This window comes from Barbatula barbatula (assembly GCF_947034865.1).
Source record: "Barbatula barbatula genome assembly, chromosome: 24".
Taxonomy (NCBI): Eukaryota; Metazoa; Chordata; class Actinopteri; order Cypriniformes; family Nemacheilidae; genus Barbatula; species Barbatula barbatula.
Genome location: NC_136787.1, coordinates 14,495,784 through 14,520,372, shown reverse-complemented (window position 1 = coordinate 14,520,372; position 24,589 = coordinate 14,495,784). Strand labels below are relative to the sequence as shown.

The following is a 24,589-nucleotide window of genomic DNA, read 5'->3' as shown; positions in this document are numbered from 1 at the left end:
ATTGATGTTTTATATTAAACAGCAAGTGTAGTTCATGCTCGCAGTCCAGATACTGTGAAACAGATGTCTTCTCAGCTGTAACAAATTGTTGTGTGTGAGTGTATTTATAGTCTTGGCGTACGATGGACGTTGCCGCTTTTTTGCTGAACGATCCACCCTCGTGTTGTTTTTTCAAGCATGTGGTACTGACCTTTTCAGTTTAAAACAAAGGGTGAACATTTGAAGAATATATTGGCCACTTTTGGGGGACTTTCAAGCAGCAAAATAATCTTGTAGCACATCCCTAGTCACCTGAAGCGTTATTATAGCATTTTATATCTTTATTTTATACCATGGTCTGTTTGAATACTCGATTCTGATTGGCTGGAAGGTGTGCATTAAAACCCTTTAAGGCACCGGGTAGTTCCAGTCAGTTTGATTACATCTGATTTAATCTACTTTGATCTAAAATTTATCTGTTTGATCTAAAATTACACTGTAAACATCAATAAAAGCATTAACTTGGGAAATGACCATGGAATGGGCGGGATGCACTCCCAATCGGGTGGTTCCAAGCCCCCATGTCGTGCATTAAAACCCTTTAACGCACGGCTAGGTGTGGATTATTCCTTACTTATTGTTTTAAAAGTTTTGGATTACTGTTATTATATTTGCATGCTTTTGTTTTCTTTTATAAAGCTCCGCTCCCCATTGACTGTAATTGTATGGTAAACATCCATTAGCTCTCATGGCATTTCAACGTTCTTTTGTGTTCCTTTGAAGAAAGTCGCGGATATAAGGACGAGTAAATGAAACTGTTTAAATGAAATTTTTATTTTCTTTTGCTTAAACTTTACCGAAATCTTTCAAAATGACTACCCTACCCATATGTCCTTTGTTTACATTCATTTCACTTTAATGCATCTCTGAAATCGTCTTTGTGTCTGTGCGAGACACTTGCATCAGACGACTCCCACCACATGTTTTATTTGAGGTAATTTTCAGAGCCCGAGACCCCCTCCACCCTCCGACAGAATTACAAGGCAGAAATAATCGCGCAACATAAAACACTATTTAAAGTTTTCACAAGGCTCAGACGAACGGAGGGGGGCTGTTTCCATGGAATATGCACTTAAGAGGAATGCTGACAATTATGCACCCTGAACGGAAAAAGCCCGAGACGGATATCTGTAAGGCACTTTATTTATTTATTTTTGACCGAAGATGAGCTTGATGTTTGGTCTAAATAAATAATCGCGTCCACAGACGCTTGCTTGTGTTTGGCTCTAAACTGTGCGTCTGTGAGTGGAATTCGACACTTTAGGGGTAATATAAAGTTGCGAAAAATTCAAACAAACCGTCTCACGGACAAGGGGTCAGGAAGACGTCCGCTCATTCGCTATAACACCGTTTCATCATCACATAGAGGCTGCCCTGCATTCCTCTGAGGCAGAAGGCCATGTCTGTTTCACTTTTTTACCCATCCCCCTTTCCTCTTTCATTTCCTTTCTTTCATCCCCCTCTCCCTCTGATCTGCATGGCCGCATCTCAGGTTTTTCTCCTGGAGCAATCTCTATAAATAGAGCTTCAATAGCTGCTGCCTAACAAACCTGCTCATCAGAACTAATTGCCAAAGAAAAGTTATATTTTCCAGCTTTCGTCGCGTTAACCCTTTGGTGTACTTCCTCTGCGACGACCTGGCGTGTAGCACGCTTTTCCTGGATGGAATTCTGATGTAGATAAAATTGTTCAAATTAATTTAGATCTAAATGTCAAGAATCATTTGTACAGTATTCATTTTGTATTTCGACTGTGTGTGTTTAAAGGATTTTACTATTGTAATGTGAAAGGAGTAGATCATCCAAAAATGTGTTTTGTTTGTTTATTCACCTTATAGTCACCTACACTGTTGTTTAAATGTTAAGAGTCCCTTGAGTGAAATGTTTCTATTGGCTTTATATTTTAATATGAAGGCATGTGCTTAAGTGTTTTAAATAAGTTTTGTAGACAATTTATCATAATAGTTTCTTTGAATACGAAACTAAAATGGTATTTAACGACCTTGACTGAATGTTGGAGAAAACATTTCCATAAGAGCCCAGCATGCGTAAGAACCCCTTTAATGTTTTTTCAAAATCATCTCCGGCTGAGACCACATAAAAGGTAAGATAAATATCTCTAGAAGTTGATGATACGTAAATATAACACATTTTGAATTATTTGTTAGATTTTTTAGTTACAACATATTCTTCACAGTTTCGTTTGTGTAATTCTAGTTTACTATCATTAGAAAATGCGAAAACAATATTAACAACTAATGTACCCTGAACTTTTGAACGATAGTGTATATTGTAAAAAAATTATGTTTAAAAAAAAGTATTGTGTTTCAAAGAAAAGTTGACTACGAGATCCAAGAAGACAAACACAAAACCACCAAAAAATTGTCTCTTATAACACATAAACCTTGGACTTTTATGATGTCCGATAAAGAAAACGTTATTTAGATTTTTGTGTCCCTTTTGAGACTGGAAACCTCCAAATCGAATTCATTATAATTTTCATAATTTTATGAGAAGAGTGGATAAAAGTAGATTGAATTTCTTCAGTGTTGCATAGGAAGATACATTTTTATGCTAAACAAACACGCAGAATTAACTTTTTAGGATGAACCATGCCTTAAAATTTAATTAAATAAGCATTGTTGGGTGAAGTGTATTATTAAAGGAATGTGTGTGTGCATTTGTGTGTGTGTGTGTGATTGATAACCTCCATCAACAGTGCATGTGTCTGAGAGATAGGCCGGCCCTAGATCACAGTGTCTTTGTTTGGGGGTCTGTCTGACAGTCCCGTGACCTCATTACCAGACCAGCGTCTAGGGGCATTCATCGGTGTGGGGGCCGGTCGGGGCACCCCACCCCCATCCGCAGTCCATTTTGCCAGTGTTTTTCATTTTCTCCTACTGTAATGTCCCGTCTTCTTGTGGTTACATGGCGTATGGTTCCCTCTTGTGAGGATGTGTGCTTGAGAGAGCGTGTAAGTTTTAAGGTGTAGCTGCAAAGGAGCTGAATGCATTCTGTCTGTTTTCCGTCTGCTTTAATTGACTGTGACCTTAAGGGTGTGGGAGCACGGAATAAAGGACTCAGCCACGCCCACACGTAGATGTGCGTGCACAGCTGCGCACACAGAGTTGCAAAAACAGGCACATGCACCCACACATAGACACACAAACCCTCAAAATGACGGATACGCTTGGGAGCTGTACGTGAGCATGAATTCACAAAGCATATACGCTTGTTTTTGTTTTGTATGCATTCTTTTATTTTTGGTGTTTGCTAACACGACATTAATATTGCTCTGTCTTAAAGTTTGAACTAGATTTACATTTAGTCATTTATCCAAAGCTGCTTACAAATGAGGTAAACAATGGAAGCAGTTGGAACAACACGGGTACAACAAAAAGCACGAGTGCAATAGAACTCATTTTTCTATTTGATAAAGAGAGTAGAAATGAGACCAACAAATAAATAATGCTAACAGATACCCGAAAGTTACCAACATTCTTCAAAACAGCTAATTTTGTGTTACGCAAAAGCACACAGGTTTAAAATGACAACAAGGTGAGTTCATGTTGACAGAATTTTCATTTTGAAGGTGAACTATTCCTACAAGAGACCTGGAAAGATCTAATATTGTGGATTACAGTACACAAGCTGACAATGCGTTTCGCTATCAGACACTTCTGGTGAAATGCCACAGTTCTGTTTCCTGTAGCATGTTTACATGTGTGTGTGTGTGTACTTTTATAATGGAGGCAAAAAAAGGCCTTGCTCTTATCAGCGAAGTCTCTTCTCATCCATCATGGCTGCCCTCTGCTCTCTATGCATGAGTGTGTGTCCGTGTGTTCGTGTGTCTCTGTGTACCTATGAATAATGAGCGGGGTGATGCTCTTAGACTTTGTTGAATGAAGATTCTACATCCAGAAGGCAGGGAGGGACACAAGAAGACATCCAGTGAACAAACGATACCATGTGCTTTCCTGTTCCACCATTTCCAGAGCTGGATTTAGCGAGATTTACGACTTAACAGAAGAGGCCATTTTCCAGAAGCCACGATTCCCAAATACAACACTAGATTCTCTGGCCCCTATATTGAATCACTTTTTATCTTTATTTTACTAGTGTTATAAACAGAGCAGTAGAATAAAGCTTCGGTTATGCTTCATATGGGAACATTTATGCATTTGGCTGACACATTTACACAAAGCAACTTACACGTTATATCTATATATATTTTTTATCAGTACATGTGTTCCCTGGGAATCGAACCAGAACACTTGACTTGAAACATTATGACTATAAAATCCACTGTGTCATAGTAAAACTGTACATATTTCCACCCATCTATATCGGTTTATATATATTTTTAAAATATTAAATATTGTAAAAATGTAAATGTAAAATATTTGCTCATTTAATCATTCATTCAGCACAAAAAGGTGTTTTCTCGTAGGCTTTAGTTTACAGATCCGCCAAACTGAATAAAATCAATGTCGAAAATGTGACAAAAGCATGGAGATTTATGAGCCTCATACATATATGAGTACAGTAGAGGCACGAACGCATTTTTGTGATAGAATACTCCAGATGTGTACCAAAATAGAAACTCAGACGTTAGTCAGACATGATTAAACCAAACTGTTAAATTCTGAGTTTAGATGGTATTACTGCAGACACCATCAGCTTCAAACAGGCCTGGCATGACTCCCACAAGGCAATACTGTACCATCCCAGTGCCAGATGCCAGCGTGGAAGGGGCGGCTGGCATGTGATGTGGTATAATGGAGCAAGTAGGAGGAGGAATACAGAGGCTTCAGATGGTGGTAAATAATTCACCAGGCTGGTTCAGGGTGCTGTGTAAATGGCTGCTTTAAAGATGTATGGCGAGGAGTAGGGCAGCTGGCGGAGACTTAAGGTGGATCTTTATGTGGGACAACACAGGAAGGATGTGTTTATACTGGGACTGCTTACTGATGTTGATATTAATTGTTTTGATATTATATATGATACATTTTATATAGTACCATAATGCAAGAGTACACATTAAAGTGATAGCTCACTCAAAAATGAAAATGTTGTCTTCTGTAACTTGTTATTTCAAACCTGTATGACTTACTTTTTTCTGCAGAACACAAAATGACCTTTTTTTACGAACGTAAAAAATTATATTGTATGGACATTAAATATATTGTATGGACAAAAAAGAAAAGTCAATGGGTACAGCTGTTGTTTGTCACCATCATATATATTCTGTTTGTTCTGCATGAGAAAGTCATACAGGTTTGAAATGACAAGAGGGTGACAACAACATCCATCTTTTGGTGAACTATCCCTTTAACCGGTGTTTTGGAAAGAAATGTCCTGAAATTTTATTCCAGGGGTCAAACAAGTAATTTCTGACACGTTTTTGCAATTTGCAGTCCATTGAAGGTATACGTTTTATCACTTTGTGTTTTGATGTTCCTGGGAATCACAACCATGACCTTTGCACTGCAAATGCAAAGCTTTGTCGATTGAGAAAACATTCGACCGTACTGGACATATAAATAAAAAAATATTATTTACAAAATATGTCCTTGAAATTCACATCCTCAAAAGGCACAATTTATCAGTATCGTTTTCTGTTTCAGTTCAGAGCCCTTCACATTGTACTTTTTAAATTGTGACCTCCCAGTCTCTTCTCGTGCCAGTAGTCCAACAGATTGCATTTCCACCTTCCACCACCCTGTAGACTTAACATCGACTTGCACATGCTCAAACTTGGCCCCGTTCCTGGAGATTTACTTTTATGGCAGAGCCTATTCTCCATGCGTTCACAATACGAATGTACTTTTATGCACTGCACTCTCGGCGAACAAACGCAGGCTGATTGCATCTGCAGAGATTGACGGTGTTGAAGGAATAGCAGGAGTCGTGCTCAAGAATGGCAGGGGAACTCTCTTTTGGCCAGGCCGTGAGTATTATGTTGAAACCAGATGTTGAGAGATGTTTCCTCTCGGTCACGTGGGCCCCTCTGGTGCGGTGCTTACATAAATGTCAGCTGTACAGTAGCCATTGCAGGACGGGACAGAGCGAACGGAGTCCCAGCTGCTCGCTCTGGGAAGATGAAGAGTGCAGCGGGGTCAACGCTACCCACCACCACTACTGTCTGCTCTGTGCCAGCTCTCTCTCAGTCTTACTACATGCAGACGTCAGGCGGTGGTGGGAATCACGTCTACTGCAAGTCTCCAGTGACCCATAAAGTCGACTTTAATAAGTTAATATGAAGTGCATTGCATCATTTGTCTTTCACGGGGCCACAAGTATGTGTCAATAGAACTGAACTATAAATAATTGTAGATCTTTGGTTAGTGCAGATCCAATTTTGATCCTTGCGAAAACAAACAAACATGGTTATTTGGGAATGTAGTTTTATTTGCGATCACATTTTTTTGGGAATGACATGGGCAAGAATTTAAGATCACGAGGAAGTTCAGTGTATACAGTTTTCACTGGTATTGTATAATTTGTTGACAAATGCCAACCATTTTGTTTACCTCCATGTTTGTATTTGCCCACGTTATCTCCACAGCTGATTTCTGCTCTGGTCATTTTATTCAATACATCTACTACGGTGTCTCGTACACTTCTAAAGAAACGCAAGCAGCTTCGCTAATGGTGTATATATCTTAATGCCGCAGTGGCGTAATACTCTGCGTCCTGGCGATTACAGCACTCAGGGCGCTGTTTTATTCAACCCCAGCGCTCAGTAATGCGTTTGTGCGTGGTAGGCATTCCTATACAGACTTTAATGTGAGGGCTTTTTGTCCGACCGGGAGATTTATTCACAGCCATGTGTAATGTCATTTCATGTTGAAACACCCACCCTATGTTCAAATGAAAGGGGCATTGATGTTCATCTTAATCTGATATACTTTAATACCACAGCATCAAAATTACTCGACTGTAAGGGCCCGTGAGAGGAAGGAGGTGCGATCCCAAACCCAAACAAAGATGTGGTTTGTTATCTGGGGTACTTTATATGGGTCTATATTCCCTTTGTGATCAAAATTTCGTAACACTAAGAAACCTGAGGAGAAAAGCAGTAACTTTATGACAATGATACAGTAATAAATTCGGCTGCAAATCTGTCTGCGAAATAGAGAAGTTCGTCTCTAGGATGAAGCTCGTGTATGCGTGTGTGCGTGCATGTGCTTCGGCCTTTTGTGCGCTCTGTTTTTGCATGAGCAGTTTTTTAAGTAAAGAGGACTGAGTCATGGAGAATTCATACAAGGGAAAATACGAGGGCATATCAGGAGACAGAGCACAAATTGAAACATACACACTCATTTTAGAGCACACAATGTCCTTTGCACATAGTCGAGAGCTGTACAAGGTGATATTCTTTGTGAGCGAATATTCAGAAGAAATGTGCGTGTGTGTGCACACATATGGGTGCACTTGCTTTTCTCGCTCAAAGAGAACAGAACCAGCCCTGGGACATTTGATAAATTAAGATATCCATTTGAATACATTTCGTGTTTTTTTCCTGCAGCTTTTCCTCCATCTGCGATCAGACATCTCCTGTCTGTTTTAAATATCCTGTTTCACACATGCTCTAGATCAGAAATAAATGCTGAAAGCCATTGACAGTATTTCTGTACGCTGTCACATATAAAGTGTGAATTGTTCTGTAAACTAATTTCTTCTTCCCTGTCTGTTTTTCTTTGTTGCAGGATTTGCGTAAACAGATAGCTCCTTTGCTGAAGGGTTTCCAATCAGAGGTGAGTTCTGTTCCTAAACCCATTTTAGATTTTGTATTTACTACAGCACTTGTATTCACGACCTTCCACTTACAAAATGAAGGTTCATTTCGATTTATAAAATTTTTTTACGACCTGATGTCATTGAAGAAACTTTTTTGTTCTACGAAGAACACAAGTTTTTATTCTTATAGCCGTGTGTTGGTGCCTTAAAGACACCGAAACCAATACATTGATATGAACCTATCAGAACCTTTACTGTGTCATGAAAACATCTCAGGTGAACCATAAAGTCAACTTTAAAATTTGTTACGCAGTATATTGCATCATTTATTATTTTTCATGACACCAGAAAGAAGTGTGAATTATACTTATGAATCATTTTACCACTTTGGTTTGTGCAGATGTTGCCTTTGTTGCTCTGTATTTAGGTGCGGTTCTTTTACTTCCAGTTGTTTCTGAATGTTTCCTATCCGATCTAAACCTGTCAAAAACACATGCTTATGAGATGAAGTGACATTTTTCTGTGGAACACAAAATCTTTTTTTCTTTTACGAAATGTATTTTTGTATGGAAGTCAATGGTGGCCATTGGTTTGGTTGCCAACATTCTTCAGAATCACTTCTTTTGTGTTAAAAAATGATCCCTTCAAGAGAACAAAACCAGGAACAATTAAAGGTCCCACTATGTTCTTGCAATATATATTATGAAGTACATATTGAGTTCAGATGAGTTTACCCATATCAGTACAGTAGACTTTATTACTAATACAGGTTAAACATGACAGTTGGATGAGACTGGTTTTGTATAGAGAGGAAGTAAGGAAAACAGTTGATGGATTGTAAATCATAAAGCATGCCAGTACATATCAGTTATCAGTAAAATAGCTAAACTACACCCTCCTCAAAGCTTTACCCACGGCCAGTACGACACCAGTTAATCTCACAGCATTCCTGGTAAGGGATGGGCAAACTATAGCTTTATCCACTCATGTAGCATAAGATGGTCATCTCAGGTCTGATTATAGTCTCTAAGGGCTGAACATTTCAGAACAGCGCTGTTGTCATGACAGTTTGTTTTCTTGTTATTTTCTGTACAGCAAATCCTCTTAAAACCCTCTATAGTTTGTCATCATCTAATCATATCAGACAGTTTTGATACATTCTCGCCCTTTTTTATTCCCTCTGTCGGATGGGAGAGAAATCTTAACGATGTTTTCACTCCATGGTGTCTGGTAAGTCTGGGCAGAGCCAAAATGATGGACTTCAAATCTCATAGTTTTTTTCTGGTTATCCTCTGTTAAAATAAGATATTTTGAGAAATGTCGCAGTGGTTTTGTGTCCGTACAATGGAAGTCAATGAGGGCCAGTTGTGTTTGGTTACCAGCGTTTTACAAAATGTCTTCTTTTGTGTTCTGCAGAAGAAAGAAAGTCCTACAGGTTTAGAATGACACGAGGGTGTGTAAATGATGATTTCTTTTCAGGGTGAACTGTCCCGTTAAGTTTGCTAAAGTTCAGATTTGTGTGTTAGAGTCTTGTGTCCCGTCTTGAATTAGTTTTTTTATTATAACTACACCAATAAGTGTGTGAATACGAAAGTATTCTTTGACATCTGTCTTAGCGGCCATTACTAAACGTTGAGAACTGGGACATGGTGCTGTGTTCCAGAAGTAATGTGCATAACCATTCGATATGACAGCATCCAAATATTCAGACGCTTCAGTGTCTGCAGCCCAGACTCTAAATATCATAATAACAGAATGCGTTTCATGATTTTTGTGTGACTAATACTTTTATAAAGGTTCCTATTTTTAAGTTAATTATATTATAAGGCATATTTTAGTCGGATGCTATATTTTGCAAAAGGAGTCAAAGTTAATGTTCCTTGGTAATTTAGTCAATTAGTTGTACCGTGACATGATTTCAAACTGTTTGATTGGGTTTCATTATGCCGCAGCGAATAACTTACTGTAAATGTTTCTCAATCTCTTTAGTTACTCCAGCCAACTAAAGTATGTGACCTATGAAGTGTTTCCTGCATTCTGCGCTGGATTACTAATAACGTTAAATGATCTCTGAAAAGATACCAGTAAACTCTCAAATTGCTGTGCTTTGAAACAATAGGCCTTTCACAGGATTGTATTCATGGTCTGTAAGGTATTTAACTACCAGATTGTTTTGGCTGTTTGTATGGTGTCTGGCTCCATAGGATTTGGCGCAGGCAATAATGACTGTAGCCCACCCTGGCAACCACAAACTTCTTACTACAGGGGCTAGAGAGGTGTGGCGGCGTCATGCAAACTGGAAGACTGTAGTGCTTTGCGTATACCATTTTATAGAATATTGATTAGATTGTTCAGGTGTGTTTGATCATTGTTGGGACTCCAGGACCAATTTTTTATTGTGTTTGGGATGATAGTTGTTTATGGGGATACTTCACCCAAGAAGGAAAATGTACATCATTTACTCACCCTCATGTCATTTTAAACCTGTATGAAATACTTTCTTTTGCAGAACACAAAAGAAGATATTTTGAAGAATGTTGTTAAAACGACCATTGTATGGACACAAAACCATTTCTTAAAATATCTTCTTTTGTGTTCCATGGAAGAAAGTAAATCATACAGGTTTAAAATGACCGAGGCGTGAATTAAAGATGACCTACTAAAATTGACCATGAGACTAACCGCAAATTTGACAAAGCAAGTAAGTTCTCAGGTCAAGCTTTTCTTTGATAAAGTATGACCAAAGTATCCAAAAGTTTCCAAATACATTGGCCGCCCAATTTTCTCTAAAAAGCTTTCAGTAACTTTAACAGAGTATTTCTAATGCAACGCTTGATGGCCTTCAGCAGCACCTTGTGTTAAGAGGCTGTTGAGGGGCTCCAAGCTCAGCGAGACGCGGCTCTACAGTGCCGTATGTAACTTTGATGAAGTGAAGGCTGTGAGTAGTGGCTCCCTGTTCTCCTCTCATGTGCTGGCAGGGCTGTCTAACTGCTCCATTATAGCTCATTGTGGTTTCGGAAGCTGTGTTCTCGAGGACTGGCCTATTATTAACGGAGGTGGTCGGCCATTTCAAATCACAGCTCGGTTAAAAATAAATCCCCGTCCCACCACGCTTAACAGCAAAACCGTCTATTATTTTGGTCGTGAAATATTTTCTTTATTGACAGTGTTGAGGGAGGGGAGGCGGTAGACAAAAACAAACTAGCTGCCCTGACCAGAAATCTACTTTATTCTGTATTTTTCTAAGACGTCAGCTATTTGACGATAATTGGCGGCAGGAATGGACTACTCGTGTTTTTGTCTTGTCAGTCTGACCATCCATTAAATCTTAAAATAGACAAAGAGACTAAAATTTTACAGCGCTGACTTAAAACAAAAATGATGGAGTGCATGTATAATTCACAATGGCAGACAGGCCAATGAGAGAATAAGACAATTTGTAATGGTCGAATGCGTTTTCTGTTTAATTTTTATCTTCCGTTTTCCTGCAGCGGTGGGTTTGTTAAAATAGCACGTTGGAGTTGGGCTGATGCAGATCTCTCGGGTCAGCGCTGAGTCCTTGCCACATGTAACTCTTTGCATTCGAGAGAGAGAGAGAGAGAGAGTGCCTCCTCTTTTCCTGTCAGGAAATGAGAGTACAATAGGGAGCTGTACATTGCACGCGGCTGAGGCCCGGTTTGGGGTTGCAAATGCATGCGTGTGTAAATCAGAGAGGGGTGGTGGTCACTGTACTTTAATGTAAAGAGTTTTTTCTCTCATTTTTTTTATTCACCCCTGAGGCACGAGGCCACATGTTACTGATGTTAAAAGATTAGGTGTACGGTAGCCTCCTAATGTTTTGTTTCGATACACGTTTAGAAATTATTGACGCAAACGTTTTGTGTAGTTTCAGTGACTTTTTTCGTTGAACTCTATAGGAGAATTTTTGATCTGATTGCCCTTTTTCTGTCTCTTGTACAATAAATCAAAGAAAAAACATCAGGAAAGCGGTTTAACGACTTGCGATCTGTATTTTGAAGTATTTTGAAGTATACTAAAGCCACATGTTATCTTTTTGTGTGGAGGAGACTGAAATTTAAAGGGATAGCGTACCCAAAAAAAAAGATAATTATTTCACCATTTACTTACTCTCATTCCGACCCTGTATTACTTTCTTTCTCCTGCATAACCCAAAAGAAAATAATTGTAATAATGGTTCACGACCAAACAACATTCCCTCCCTTTGACTCCAGTTGTATGGACACATAGCCACTGATACATTTCTCAAAATATCTTCTTTTGTGTTCCAGTTTTTTTTACCAAAAATATGCCTTTGCTCTCCTCTGTGCTTTAATGAGACTTCATGACATAAGCTGCAAATGAATTGCTTCACTGTGTTGTGTGGGACATAATTCCGTCGTATCCAACTCACGTCAGGGTCACCAATTGTGGAGTGTGATAAATAAGGAGACAGGACGCGGAGATGCGTCGAGTCAACTTTACTCTCCACTTAAAACAATAAATCGAACAGCGAGTCAGAGTAAACTACTACACACCGGTAAACCCGGAACTTCATAACAAACACAAAACACACCCCCTTATAGGAACAGTCCCTTGGTGATTGTCTCTTTCCTTGTGGATCACCACAGTGTCTAATATTTTCATTCAATCGAAGCGTCTAGTTTACAAAACTGGTTTGAATAATTTGTTTATGAATCTGACTTTTCTGGTTCTTACTGACTCAGCGATACAATCGCAGTAGTTCACTGGAGGGGAAGATTATCGGTCAGTATCAAGAATATATCTTCCATCTTTTTTCAGTGTGTATACAATTTGCATGGAAAAGAGCAACCAGTATTCTTCATCATGTTTTTTACCTGTGCTGTCTATAAGAAAGTCATTTTCAAAATGACATTTTTTATTTGTTTTAAACCACTTTCTCTCTGACCTTTTATGCACTGGCTCAGATTCGTAATACAGTATTTTCAATGTTTTTGTGTCTGTTAAAAAGGACTCATTTAGCTTCTTATCTCAAGCTTTATTATGATAATGAATAAACGTCATTACAAAGTGGAAAATTCGACAGTCTGACCGAGAGAGTGTGTAAGTCGACCCGCCAGGAAAGATCTCTGAAAGGAGAGCTAATCACTCCGGCAGCCGTTTACAGAGGGCCGTTGAAGTTCTACAAATTTGGAAGTCAGTGCTGATTTGACGTAATTGTGCACTAATTTTAGCTGGCCGGAATCTGTGGAGGCTCAACATGGCCGAGTGATGAGGAGAGAGAAGTCTTGGAGTGGGGCTGGCAGCGCTTCTAAATGACTTTGGATCAGATGATAGACTCATATGCTCGGAGCTTGATGAATCAGAGAACATTAAACTGTGTTGCTAAGTCTGTGTATGCAGACAAACAAGCTAAGCTCCCCGTGAGAGATTAGACCTTGATGCATGTGTTGTGAATCTGGTTATCAGCCTTTGCGGTAACCTCCTCTTGGACATTACAGATAATAACGCCATCGTATTTTGATAGTTATCTGGCTATTTGCTTTGTAGGATGAATCAAAGTCTATGCCATTGCTTCTTTGATGTCAAGCGTTGATGGGCATGTGGGTAATACAGTTTTGAGTTTAGCTCGCAATTTGTACCCCCAATCTCCTGCACTGTCCACTATCCATCCAAGAAAAGAGGAGTAAGTAGAAAGTAGAAAAATAAAAATAATAGAAACACAGCAGTCAAATATCTTCAGCTTTCAAGGCAGATCTTCTGTTTGAGTTTGATGCAGGTCAGTAGAACTAATTTTTTCTTCCCCATCACTAGTGCCAAGTTTGGGGACCCCCACAGAAACAAGACTTATTTATAACTGCCACAGCACCCTTTTCGACTAGACCATATCAATGTTTAAACCGGCGTGATTTGATGCCACCAGATAGTTCAAAGTGACAGGATGCGTTCATGAGTATGTTTAAAATCTAATGTAAGGAAAGCTGGGCAAGTTGTGCACTGTAACTCTCCAGTGAACATCTCTCATTGTAGGTTTATTTTTCAACATAATTTCTAACATCTTAAGCATTGGCTATAAAAATCCTTTTTGGACATTTCTGCTGTTATTGCCCTGGAAACCGATGCAGTTCACTGATCTGATGTTGACCTTTTGCGACATCGTGAGCTAATATTGGGACTGTGTTAAGTAAATGGTCCCAAACAGTATTTGAACAGCAAAGAATTTTAAAACACAAATCAATTCATCAAACAACAAAAAATGTGATGTTAACGTGCAAGAATCATGATGGTGGGCCCAGCTGGCCCTCAGTTTTTCTTGTGTGACAACTTGCCACAGTCTTCCCTATATGGCCACACACATCAGTATACACATAAAGTGTGTCCTGACGCGTTATGATGCCAGATGTCCTGCATGGCCATGAGATTGGGCTGTAAACAGAATATGATAGAATAGCAGATAATCTAAGATGAGCTGTGGCCGCGTTCACAGTCAAACACGCGTCACACGCGCTTGCACACTTCTGGGCAGCCTCTCGCTCTCTTAACCTCCTGGCGGTACTGTGTCTGGTTCAGAGCTCTGAAAGTTTAAAAATCTACATTAGTTCCTGCTGGATTTCGGGGGTAGACGTGGACCCGTGCCGAGAGAGAGAGAGGCAAGTTTAATTGCTCCGTCTGCAAGAGGGCTGCAGAACTTGGCCCTGCCTGGTCTGATCCAGATGTTTTCCGGCAAGGAACATCTGAAAATGTTTAATTTCTTTCCCATAGGAGTGAAAAGTCTGTTACATGTTGGATATTTACAGTGGCAACTGCCCTGTTCCATCCATCAAGGCCTGAAGTCTCAGAACTGAAGATTTACAGCTTTTATTTGATGTTCCGCTGCTGGAAGACCAAACACACAACACTTGTGAACATGTAAACAGCACAGGAGTTCAACATTTACTTAATGGAAAAAAGCGATACTGTTGATTCATACCACATTGTTTTTGGGGTTCAGGGTATTGCCGCTTTGGGGAGGCCTGCGCTGTTAGCTTTCAGGCTGTGAGTTGTAGGATCTTGAGGAACTCATTTTGGTTCGAAATTCTGGAATTTTGAGAAACGCATTCAGGGTTTAAGTTCTTAAATTTGAAGGAACTCTTTTAGGCACGTCCATAAGTTTTAGAATTTTCATGCTAGGCGTTCTAGAATTTTGAGGAACACTTTCAGGCCCAGAATTCTAGAATTTTGAAAAACTCTTTTAGGCTCAGAATTCTAGAGTTTTGAGAAACTCTTTTATGGTGTAAGTTCTAAAATTTGAAGAATCTCTTTCAGGCAGTACAGTACGCATTCGATTTTTGAGAAACCCTTTCAGGACCCTTTCAGAATTTTCTATAACTCCTGTTAAGCTAGAAAGAGGTTTTGTTCAGTTTTTAGAAGCTCCCAAATGACTGTATACAGGCCGTACTGATTTAGCTTCTTGTTTTCTGTCTGGCTTGACCCAGTTTGTTAGATTTGGCCCAGTTGGGCCAGACTGCACGCTGGTTCTACAGCACGCTGTCATCCTCAGACTTGCACTCGAGGGAAAGTGCTGCCATGGCATTTTACAATTTCTGTATGTGGTTCACCACACCCCGCTGAGGACAATCACTGATGCCTCCATCCAAGACGGTTCTTCTGCTTTTGGTTGTCAAATGAAGACACTGATAAATGTTTGCAAGTCTCATGCCGTCTGGAACTTGTCAATTTACAACTGCATGCATGTTGGGGTAGTTTTCGGTCAAATCCTGACAGGAGGCAGTTAGATGATGTCTCATAATCTGCTCAGAATGACCACATCTGTGTGTTTTCAGATTAAGAGAGATCAGTGTCTTCATTAAAGCTGTGTTACTTACTTTCCGCCTGCTCTTGCAAGCTTTCTATTTTCTGTTGTTTTTTATGAGACCGGGTTTAGACCAGTCATGTTCCAGCTGTCATGCAGTGACATTGCTAGTGAGGGTCAATGAGATAATCTGATACAACAAAAACCAGGTTGTTAAAAGCTATGTTTTATATTTCTATAGGTTACTTGTTTAAAAGCCTTTTGAAATGTATTGCTGATCGATTTATTGATCTTCTATTGAAAGTTTCTGCAGGTCATATAGAAGATCCCTTTCCTGTTTTTCAATGTTCAATAGGCTTTGTTTACAACACGCCCATAAGGCGGTAATGGCAGGGGAAATTTGATTTCTTATTCAAGAGAGCATTTGATCGGACGAAAACATGTCTGGGGCAAGATGAATCATACACATTTTTAGGTGCGTAAATGTATGGTAAAACTTGATCTTGTCCATTTCTTAGAGAACTCAAGTGACCCCTTTGAATCTAATAAACATGAAAAAGCACAATGGGCTTTTATTGGTATGTTGTGAGTGACAGCTTTTGTGCACTTTTAGGCAGATTGACAGTTGGTTTGGGTTAGGGGGCGGCACTTTCAATGACTGTAACCACCATTCTGAAAATCATCTATCTTCAGGAAATGATGAAGGCCTTCCGTGCAGTGGGAGCCTTAACCCAGATACAGTATGTAATTTGCCCATACGTACACGTCTGCGGTGCTCTATATTAAGGCCAAAGTTCTTCTCATTATCAGAGTCCCTCATTACCTGTTTCTGTCATCTCATGCTCTTAGGGATTTGGATTTATACCTGATAATTACCTTCTATATAAAGCGAACCAGAAACGACCTGAGCGTATACACCTAAAGCATGCCCCCAAAATGCCTCGACCCGTTCTGGAAAAATATCACACGCGTCAAAACATGAATGATTTACTGTATTTGAACGCTAAAGGTCACGGTTATGAACAATTACACACTTTTATTCAGGTCAAATAGGTGGTCGAAGATACATGTGTGTGCAGTCAGAGATTCTAGAGGAATGCAGTCAGGCTTTGAGAGAAAAAAACTAGGCACTTTTCCACACAAGCACCCTTAATGGACTTTTCAAGACTTCTAATATATGGAAATTTCAACCTGACAGACGCTAACGCGATTACTAGACCTGCAATTCAGTTATTGTGTTTTTTCTCTTTGTTTCAGATTGACGCCTTGAGTAAAAGAAGTAAAGAATCGGAGGCTGCTTTCCTCAGCGTGTACAAGAGATTAATCGATGTTCCAGGTATGTCTCGGCTTGCTCTGTGCCGGCTGCTCGCACACTCGCACGCACACACTCCTGTAGTGTTTCACTGAGGCGAGTATACTGTAAACACATCAGTCATATTTATGAGACCTGCGTCTCCAGTGTCTAAAACACATGCGCACGAGCGCGTCGACCCTTTTAATGACTTCTACGGCTTTAGAGACTCGCTTCGCTCCATACCTGAGACAGGAAAGAAACTCGGATTCTAATAAAACACATATTCATTGCCCCACGAACACCTCTTAATCTTCCGAATTGGCTTTGTAAGTGTGAGATAATGGCCCCTGGATTCTCAGTTTTTATATGGTAATGCTCCGGCGCGCTGATCTATAATAAGTTAATGGTGCCGTATTGGCTCAGGTGACATCTAGAAACATGTTTAGCTTGCTCGCTCGATACAGTTTTGCTCTTGAAAGAACCGTGTGTGTGTTCGGGGGGTGCGGTCTTGCTGGGAGTTGTGGGTAATGTATCAAACACCCGTTGGAGTTGAGTATCGGCTTGGGACGTCTCCAGCCCCCCTCACAGAGACTGCATATCTAAAAGTGCTAAAAGTGTGTCCTTCATTGTTGACTTCAAATGTACTCTTCTTGTAAACATGATTACGTCATAAAAAAACGAATCTTGCCACTATAGATTTTGTTGCATTTACATGGAAACATTATTTTAGGTTTTAGGTTCCTTCTAACCTTTGAAAAAGTCTATAAATAATTCACAGATTCCTTCTCCACCATTGCGCAATGAGTTATTTTTATCGCAAGGACGGTGAAATTAGCTCAAAACAACAAACACTAAGACTCACTTTTGAAATTCCTTAAAAACTACACAATGCAGACACTTTTGATGGACTGCTTTTAATATATTACAATAGGATTACACCAACTCTCAAACTATTCAGGACAGATAGTGTGCATTTTGGGACGCAACCAGCAGATCTAGTCACGTAACCCCACCCACAGCCGGCGAGCGACAGGGAAGCAGACAGACAGTGCCGTCTGGGCCTGCCGGAGCAGGTTGGACAGTCTGCCTTCACAAGCACTTAGTATATCCCTAAATTACCACAACGCTGCGGTCTGGAGATCCCGGGCCAACTAAATAGCATGTTTGTGTGGAAGTGTGTGAGGGTTTTTGGCTACCTATATATGAGTGCATACTGTGTGATCTTGTGTATTTACGATTGTACATGCACGTGTGTATGCGCATGCCTGCGTACATTTGCGGGATGTACAAGTGGGAGGTCTAGTCTGGGAATGTCTGGGAATATCTGCGAAATCTGGAGCTTGTCCAGTCCTGTCTACATGTCTGTAAATGTGATCACAGCTTGACAAATTATCTCTTGATAGTTACACTGGTACACTGTGAAGGCCTGTATGTGTGGAAGCGTTTGTAGCATGCGTGTTATTACGAATGTTCGGAGGTGTTTCTATCACACGAATGCCAACATGTTGCTTGTTCCTCAAGGCTCTTTTTCTAATAATAAAATACACTTGTTACGAATTCTGAAATCTGATTTCAAGGTGTTGTAAGACAACTTACGCATGCACTTATTTGCTTGCCATTAGTTGAATGTTATATTAATATGTGAGAAAATTTAGTCTGATAGAAACTACAGCTAATATATAATTTGGCATTGTTTGATTTTTGTTTAGAACACTTCATGCCACGACAAATTTACAACTTAAATTCACAACCTTTATAGTTTATGTATTCATTTTCTCATTTTCTGTTTTTAAACTGTAATATTTATGTATCAGCAATAAGTATAGATATTGGCCTTACGCTTTGAAATATAAACTTTGCTCGACGACTAACTCAGATTGAGGCCTGTTTGACTTTTAAACATATTTTTGTATATTTAAGGTTTAAGTGCTTGCAATACTATTGAATTGTGGTTACAGTATTAACTTGTACTGTAAAAGACACACATCCTGATATATGTTCTTGAATTGACTGGTCTCTGTCACATGACTGCCGCGTTCACGTTTGAAAGACGGGTGGCCTCCCTTCCACCCAAACTGTTCTGGCAGTTGCCACAGCGACAAAAGGGAGCACATCATGACAGCATATCATTCAGACTTCCTCTTGAAATTTTTAGATATGACACACTCTCATGCACCACGCGTGCACATCGCACATACACACCCTGTCAGCGTTTCCTGTACCTTCAGCTGTGAACACTCAGAGGCATGTGTGCCAAAACTGTGACCTCGTCTGTAGCCTGACATAGAACTTGGATGTAAATGATTTTTGGCACTTTCCACAAATATGTTGCAAATAGAGCCTGTAACTTTGTGAGAAACGTTTCCTTGGAAGGTGAAAAGAAGTGCTTAACCTTGAGAAAATGTCGAGTGTGAACCTCTCGAGAGCGGTTTTATGTTCAATTTATTTTATATGAAGTTTAAAACTGATTTTTCTTTTTTCTTTCAAGATAGAAAATGTCAAACAGGCAAAAGAAAAAATATATTGTAAGAGAGATTTTATTTTCCATCTATTTTATATAAAGTTAGAAATCAGCTGTTAGTTTTCGAAACACAGAAAATACTTCAAAGTCAAAATCAAAGTCTTAAACTGTTCTCAGACATTTCTACGTTTTACTAACAGAGCTGCAAAAATGTTAAACTTTATATAAAGAACATGGTTCCATCCCGAACCAAGAGCAAAGATTACATTAATGCTAAATTTAAAGCACTTGGTATTTAATCCTAAACTTACATCACATGACAGCAGTTTCAAGTTATAGCCGCACTCAGTTACATTATGCCATTACTATTTTCCCTGCTTATAACATTCCTCTGTCCGTTTCATCACAAAATTAGACCTAAACAGAATCACAACTAATAAGCTCTGCCTATTTTTCATCAAAGTCACTGAGTGCAGCTTTGACACGTCAGAGGAGACCTGGCCCTCCTGACTGAGACTGGTTTCTTTATCATTGGAGTTTGGGTTCCTCGCCACAGGGCCGTGTTGGCTTGCTCACAGGGAGACTGCTTTTATTAGATTTTATTTATTATTTATTAGAATGATCTTGCTTGCTCTATACACCATGCGCTGTGTTTATACCCTTTCTGTGTTTTTCAGTTTTTCTCCTGTAAAGCTGCTTCGGAACAATGCACATTGTGAAAAGCGCTATATAAATCAAAGTGAAATGAATTAGAAGGAAGAAAAAAAAATCTCTGACAATATTTGTTTTCTTTTGCCTTTTTCTGCTGCAAACGTTATCTTGATAGAAAATAACTAAGCTAAAGTTTTAAACTCTGAAAATGTATCAAATACTGTATATTCAAATGTGTAAATATATAACAAATTAAAATTATTTAAAAAATATTTTGAATATATTATATAAATAATATATATATACAGGCAGTCCTTAAAAAGAATAAATCTATATACTATAAAATATGTTAAATATATTTCAATACGTAAATGTATAAGAAGTCTAAAAATCATTATATTTAATATATAAAATATAAAAATACACGTATTCTTCAAAAAATTATAAATAAGTATGTATGCAAGAAACCATGTTGATTTTATTAAAATATATAGAAATAATATGTAAAAAATGTATAAAGAAAATATACAAGTAGTGTTTCAAAAAACACTTCCAGTATAGTTTTATTTCTCTCTTGGCTTTTGCTATATATAAGTGTGCTCTCTCTCTCTCTGTCTCACTCTCTCCCTGTCTCTCTCTCTCATAATCCGCAGGGGCTAATAAAATAGTTTGATTACATAATTAACTTGGCTTTCTCATTTAGGAAAACCAACGGGAACAGGGCCATAATTAGTCATGTAGCAATTAGCATGTGAGGGGGACAGACAGTGATGTAAAAGTGTGTCTGTGTCAGAATGTCTTAGCCCTTCAGCGTAGAGGGCTGGCCTCGCTCCCACACCAGCACTGCTCGACCCCGCTTTGAGTTAACCTCCCGCTTCAATTACCAAAGCAACAAATTAACACCCTGACAAATATGATGTAGAAACACTATCTTTACACCTTGCTAGGCTGTCAATCTGATAGTTGTCGATTTTGAACTGTAATTGTTGTTGGATTGATTCGTCAATTAAACCTGAATGGTTGGTTTTGCCATATTTAGTACTGATGAGCGTTGAACTAATAGGACAAGTACAGCGGTAGAGTGATTATATGGTGATTTCATGTTTTATAGACAACATCACGATCAAAATGTATTGATTTATAGAATACCATGGTATTACTATGGTAATCTATAAACTTTGGTAGTACTACTTCAACATCAATGTAAATAGACCATACATTTTGTAAATGCAGGAAACCAGACGTTTGTGTGGTGCTGAGTGATTCTGAGTTACTGGGATTTATTGCTGTGTTTTGGCTTGGTTTGTTTTTCTAGTTAACATTTTTAGCTGCGGTTGGCAGTCCGCAAAAATGCAAAAAAAGGCTTCTGGGCATTTCTCACAGAAACTGGCCCACACTGATCTTCATACAGAGAACTCTCAGTGATTGTGAATCAGTGAATCAAACCTTTCACCTGCTCTAAATGTGCATGTTCTGACCCTGTGTGTTTTTAGATCCCGTCTCAGCTCTGGAGGCAGCGCAGCAGCTTCAGGTGACCGTCCGGAAGATGCACGACTTGGAGACAGAAAATCAGAGGCTCAAAGACACACTACAAGAGTACGAACGTGATATCGCAGAGGTTAAAAACCAAGGTAACCACTTGTGACTTGAATACTGCTTCGAAGGACGGAAAAACTAGAAAGCAATTTCAATTAAAACAGGTTTTCCATGCACCTCCCATCAGCAATTTATCAGACTAATATCCAAACCATTGCCATTGGTGTTGTGTTGGGCCATTCTCATTTTACACTAACCCCTTTCAACCCTTTTTAAATGTAAGAATGGCTTGGGGAAACAGAACGGCATTAAATACAAAAATCTACCCATTTCTTCATTAAATCGAATGAACAAAATATGTCTAAATCTTTCAACAAAATCTAATAACTTCCTCAGCCTCTGAAAATACTTCAGTCCCGCCCTACATTACATTCTGCTAAATATTCGATATCACTCTGAAACATATTGCCTTACGCAAGTTAAATGCCTTGCTAAGGCCATTTAATCGTTTTCATTTTATAAAACAGGATTTATTTATACCCTGAAAATGAAATGAGCTGTGCATATGTCACGTTGGCTGTGTACCTACATAGACGTGGCCCTATTTTTGTTCTAATGAGCTGTAGTCATCTGGTCTCTATTTATGTCTCGCTGCCGTTTCAGCCAGACACGTTTCCTGGTTTCTCTTTTTTTAAACGTACAAAAGGAGTTGTCGTCGCACCCTCACCGTCTGCGGAATTCCCCCAATCGATGCACTTCAACAACAGCAATAATTTATTTGTCCCGCCACACGCGATCTGCCTCGCACAGACACATGCAGGTGTGTTTCCATCCGAATGGTCTGCTAGGACGGTAATCCTTCGCACATGCCAGTGTTGCTCAGGTCGGTGATCCTTGGGTCTCTCAGTGTTTAAAGTCCAGTTTAGCATTTAAGGGTGTAAAAGGGCTCTTGTGGGACCGCCGCTCATTGATTATGTGTCAGCTCTGAAGTGCTGGAGTTTAAATCACCACAGATGGCTGCGCTGGAGACGGAAAGGAGGAAAAAGCTCTATCAGGGATATTTTGTGTGTCTGCAGGCATGTAAGCATAAATGCCTGGGTTTGATTTACTGCCTTGATGGATGCTTTTCACTTACTTGCGTCTTTTTTATCATTTTTATTAGGACACTATGTGTTTTTATAAAGTCTCCCATTCTAAAGAATTTAGATAACTAGCATGCATGCACATGTGCAAAGACACACAAGACATACACATAGCCATAGTTTTCATGCCCTGATTGCCAGAATTAAAGGGACTTTAAATTGGAGTAGAATAAACCTTCAGCTATAATCACTTCCAACTGTCTCTCTCTCTCTCTTTTATTCTCTCTCTCTCTCTTTCTCTCATACAGAAGTCACTATTAAAGCACTTAAGGAGAAGCTGGAGCAGTATGAACGTTCTCTGCAGGCCAAGAACACAGAGGAACCTGCCGGTGAGAAGCAGGGCCGAACGGTGGGGGAAGATGGAGGAGAGAGAAACAGCGAAGGAGAAAACCTTCCTAACAACTATGCAGACAAGGAGAGGTTAGCCTTGACCGTGCACTTCACTTCAAGTACACCGCACATATCCCATAATGCATTAGTCATCATGTTATGAATTCATAGGCTGTGAATCAAAACGCAGATAAAAAGCCTATTGCAGAACTATGTGTGTTACTATACAATTTCATACCGATTTTTGTAGCATTTATAACTAAAGGATTTAAGTATTATATGCATGTACCAATCCTGTAACTAAATTATAATCCTATACATCTTTTTTGATCACTGTATGTGTGTTTATATACAATTCTACTTAAATACTTATGATCACTAAATTGTTCTAGACAGCATTTTTGATACCATTCATATACATATGCAGCCTCCCTACAAATGTTCAGAACTAAAATAAAATCCGACACGATTTTTGTGACCGTAATATGTGTGTTTCTTTACAGATTTTTTCCATTTTTATTTTATTTATTTATTGACATATGCTTCCTCTTTAGGTTACATTAACACATTGTATTTACCTTCCTGAGAATCTCCACCTTTAACGTATTATCAACGTGCCAGGGCTGTGTGTGTGTGGTAACATAGCTGTCGTGTCTGCACACTATCAAACATTTGCAATGAAGTTTAACGCCGTTGTTCTTTGTTGTTGTGATCACAGTCACCCACAGGAGATTCAGGACAGCAGGACGGACGACTTGGATCTAAAAACACAGTCCTTACAAACAGGTTTGTGTTCGCACGAGCTGACGCTTTCAACAGGCCGCATTGGCGAGCACTATAGATTTAATGACAGAGGTGTTTCTGAAATGACATACACGAAATTGACGCCGTTTAATTCCTCAGCCTGTTTAACTCCTCCGCTTCATTTGTTCCACAGCACTTGAAACAACTCAGGCAGAACTCCACCAACTGAAGACGAAATACGATGAAGAATCCGCAGCAAAGTGAGTAACATTTTTGTTTTGAAGCGACCCAGCAGGAGACACAGAGGATTAGCGTCGAAACGGCTCAGGTTCCCTCTCCTGCCATTCCTGAACTGTCTGGTGCGTCTTCGTCTCAACTTCGCTCACCCTCGATAGCGTGCCCGTGCAGACACAGACAGACGCGCGCACACGCCCATTTGATCCGCAACCAAAACAGCTCATAATCCTCCTGTAGACAGGTTTGATTATGGGGGAAAACACGGAGTGGTGAAATCACACCTTCATTCATGGAAAATGTTATATTCAATAGGCTTCACGGCCCGCCCGTGCTGCCTGCACAATACTATGCAAGACACTGTCCCTCGGAACCCCCACGGCCACACAAAATGATTCGAGAGCCATTGAGTATCCAGTAATGATGGGATTCATACAGTCGACTGACATTTTGTGGGCGGTGAATGTGTGTGTTGCTGCGTGATGATGCATACGTGCACAAATGCGCCTTTTGTTTGTGATCATTGTGTACTCATATGTGTGTTTTCCTCCATCTGGGTCACGTGTGTGTATTTGTGTCTGTGCATGCGTGTTCTCCCCGCTCAACTCCCCGTCATGCGGTCAGGGTTAGGTGGCAATTTTCTTG

At 39.5% G+C, this 24,589-nt stretch overlaps 1 protein-coding gene across 4 annotated transcripts in view; it reads left to right on the top strand.

The window, feature by feature from the left end:
• Positions 1–24,589, top strand: part of cux1a (cut-like homeobox 1a) — a 108,686-nt gene that overhangs the window by 34,527 nt on the left and 49,570 nt on the right. For all 4 annotated transcript variants that reach the window (XM_079449254.1, XM_079449252.1, XM_079449253.1 and 1 more), the window contains exons 3-8: positions 7,751–7,798; positions 16,810–16,888; positions 21,452–21,589; positions 22,885–23,056; positions 23,685–23,752; positions 23,904–23,970. In XM_079449254.1, the coding sequence (XP_079305380.1) occupies positions 7,751–7,798; positions 16,810–16,888; positions 21,452–21,589; positions 22,885–23,056; positions 23,685–23,752; positions 23,904–23,970 (572 nt within the window). The remainder of the gene's footprint in view (positions 1–7,750; positions 7,799–16,809; positions 16,889–21,451; positions 21,590–22,884; positions 23,057–23,684; positions 23,753–23,903; positions 23,971–24,589) is intronic.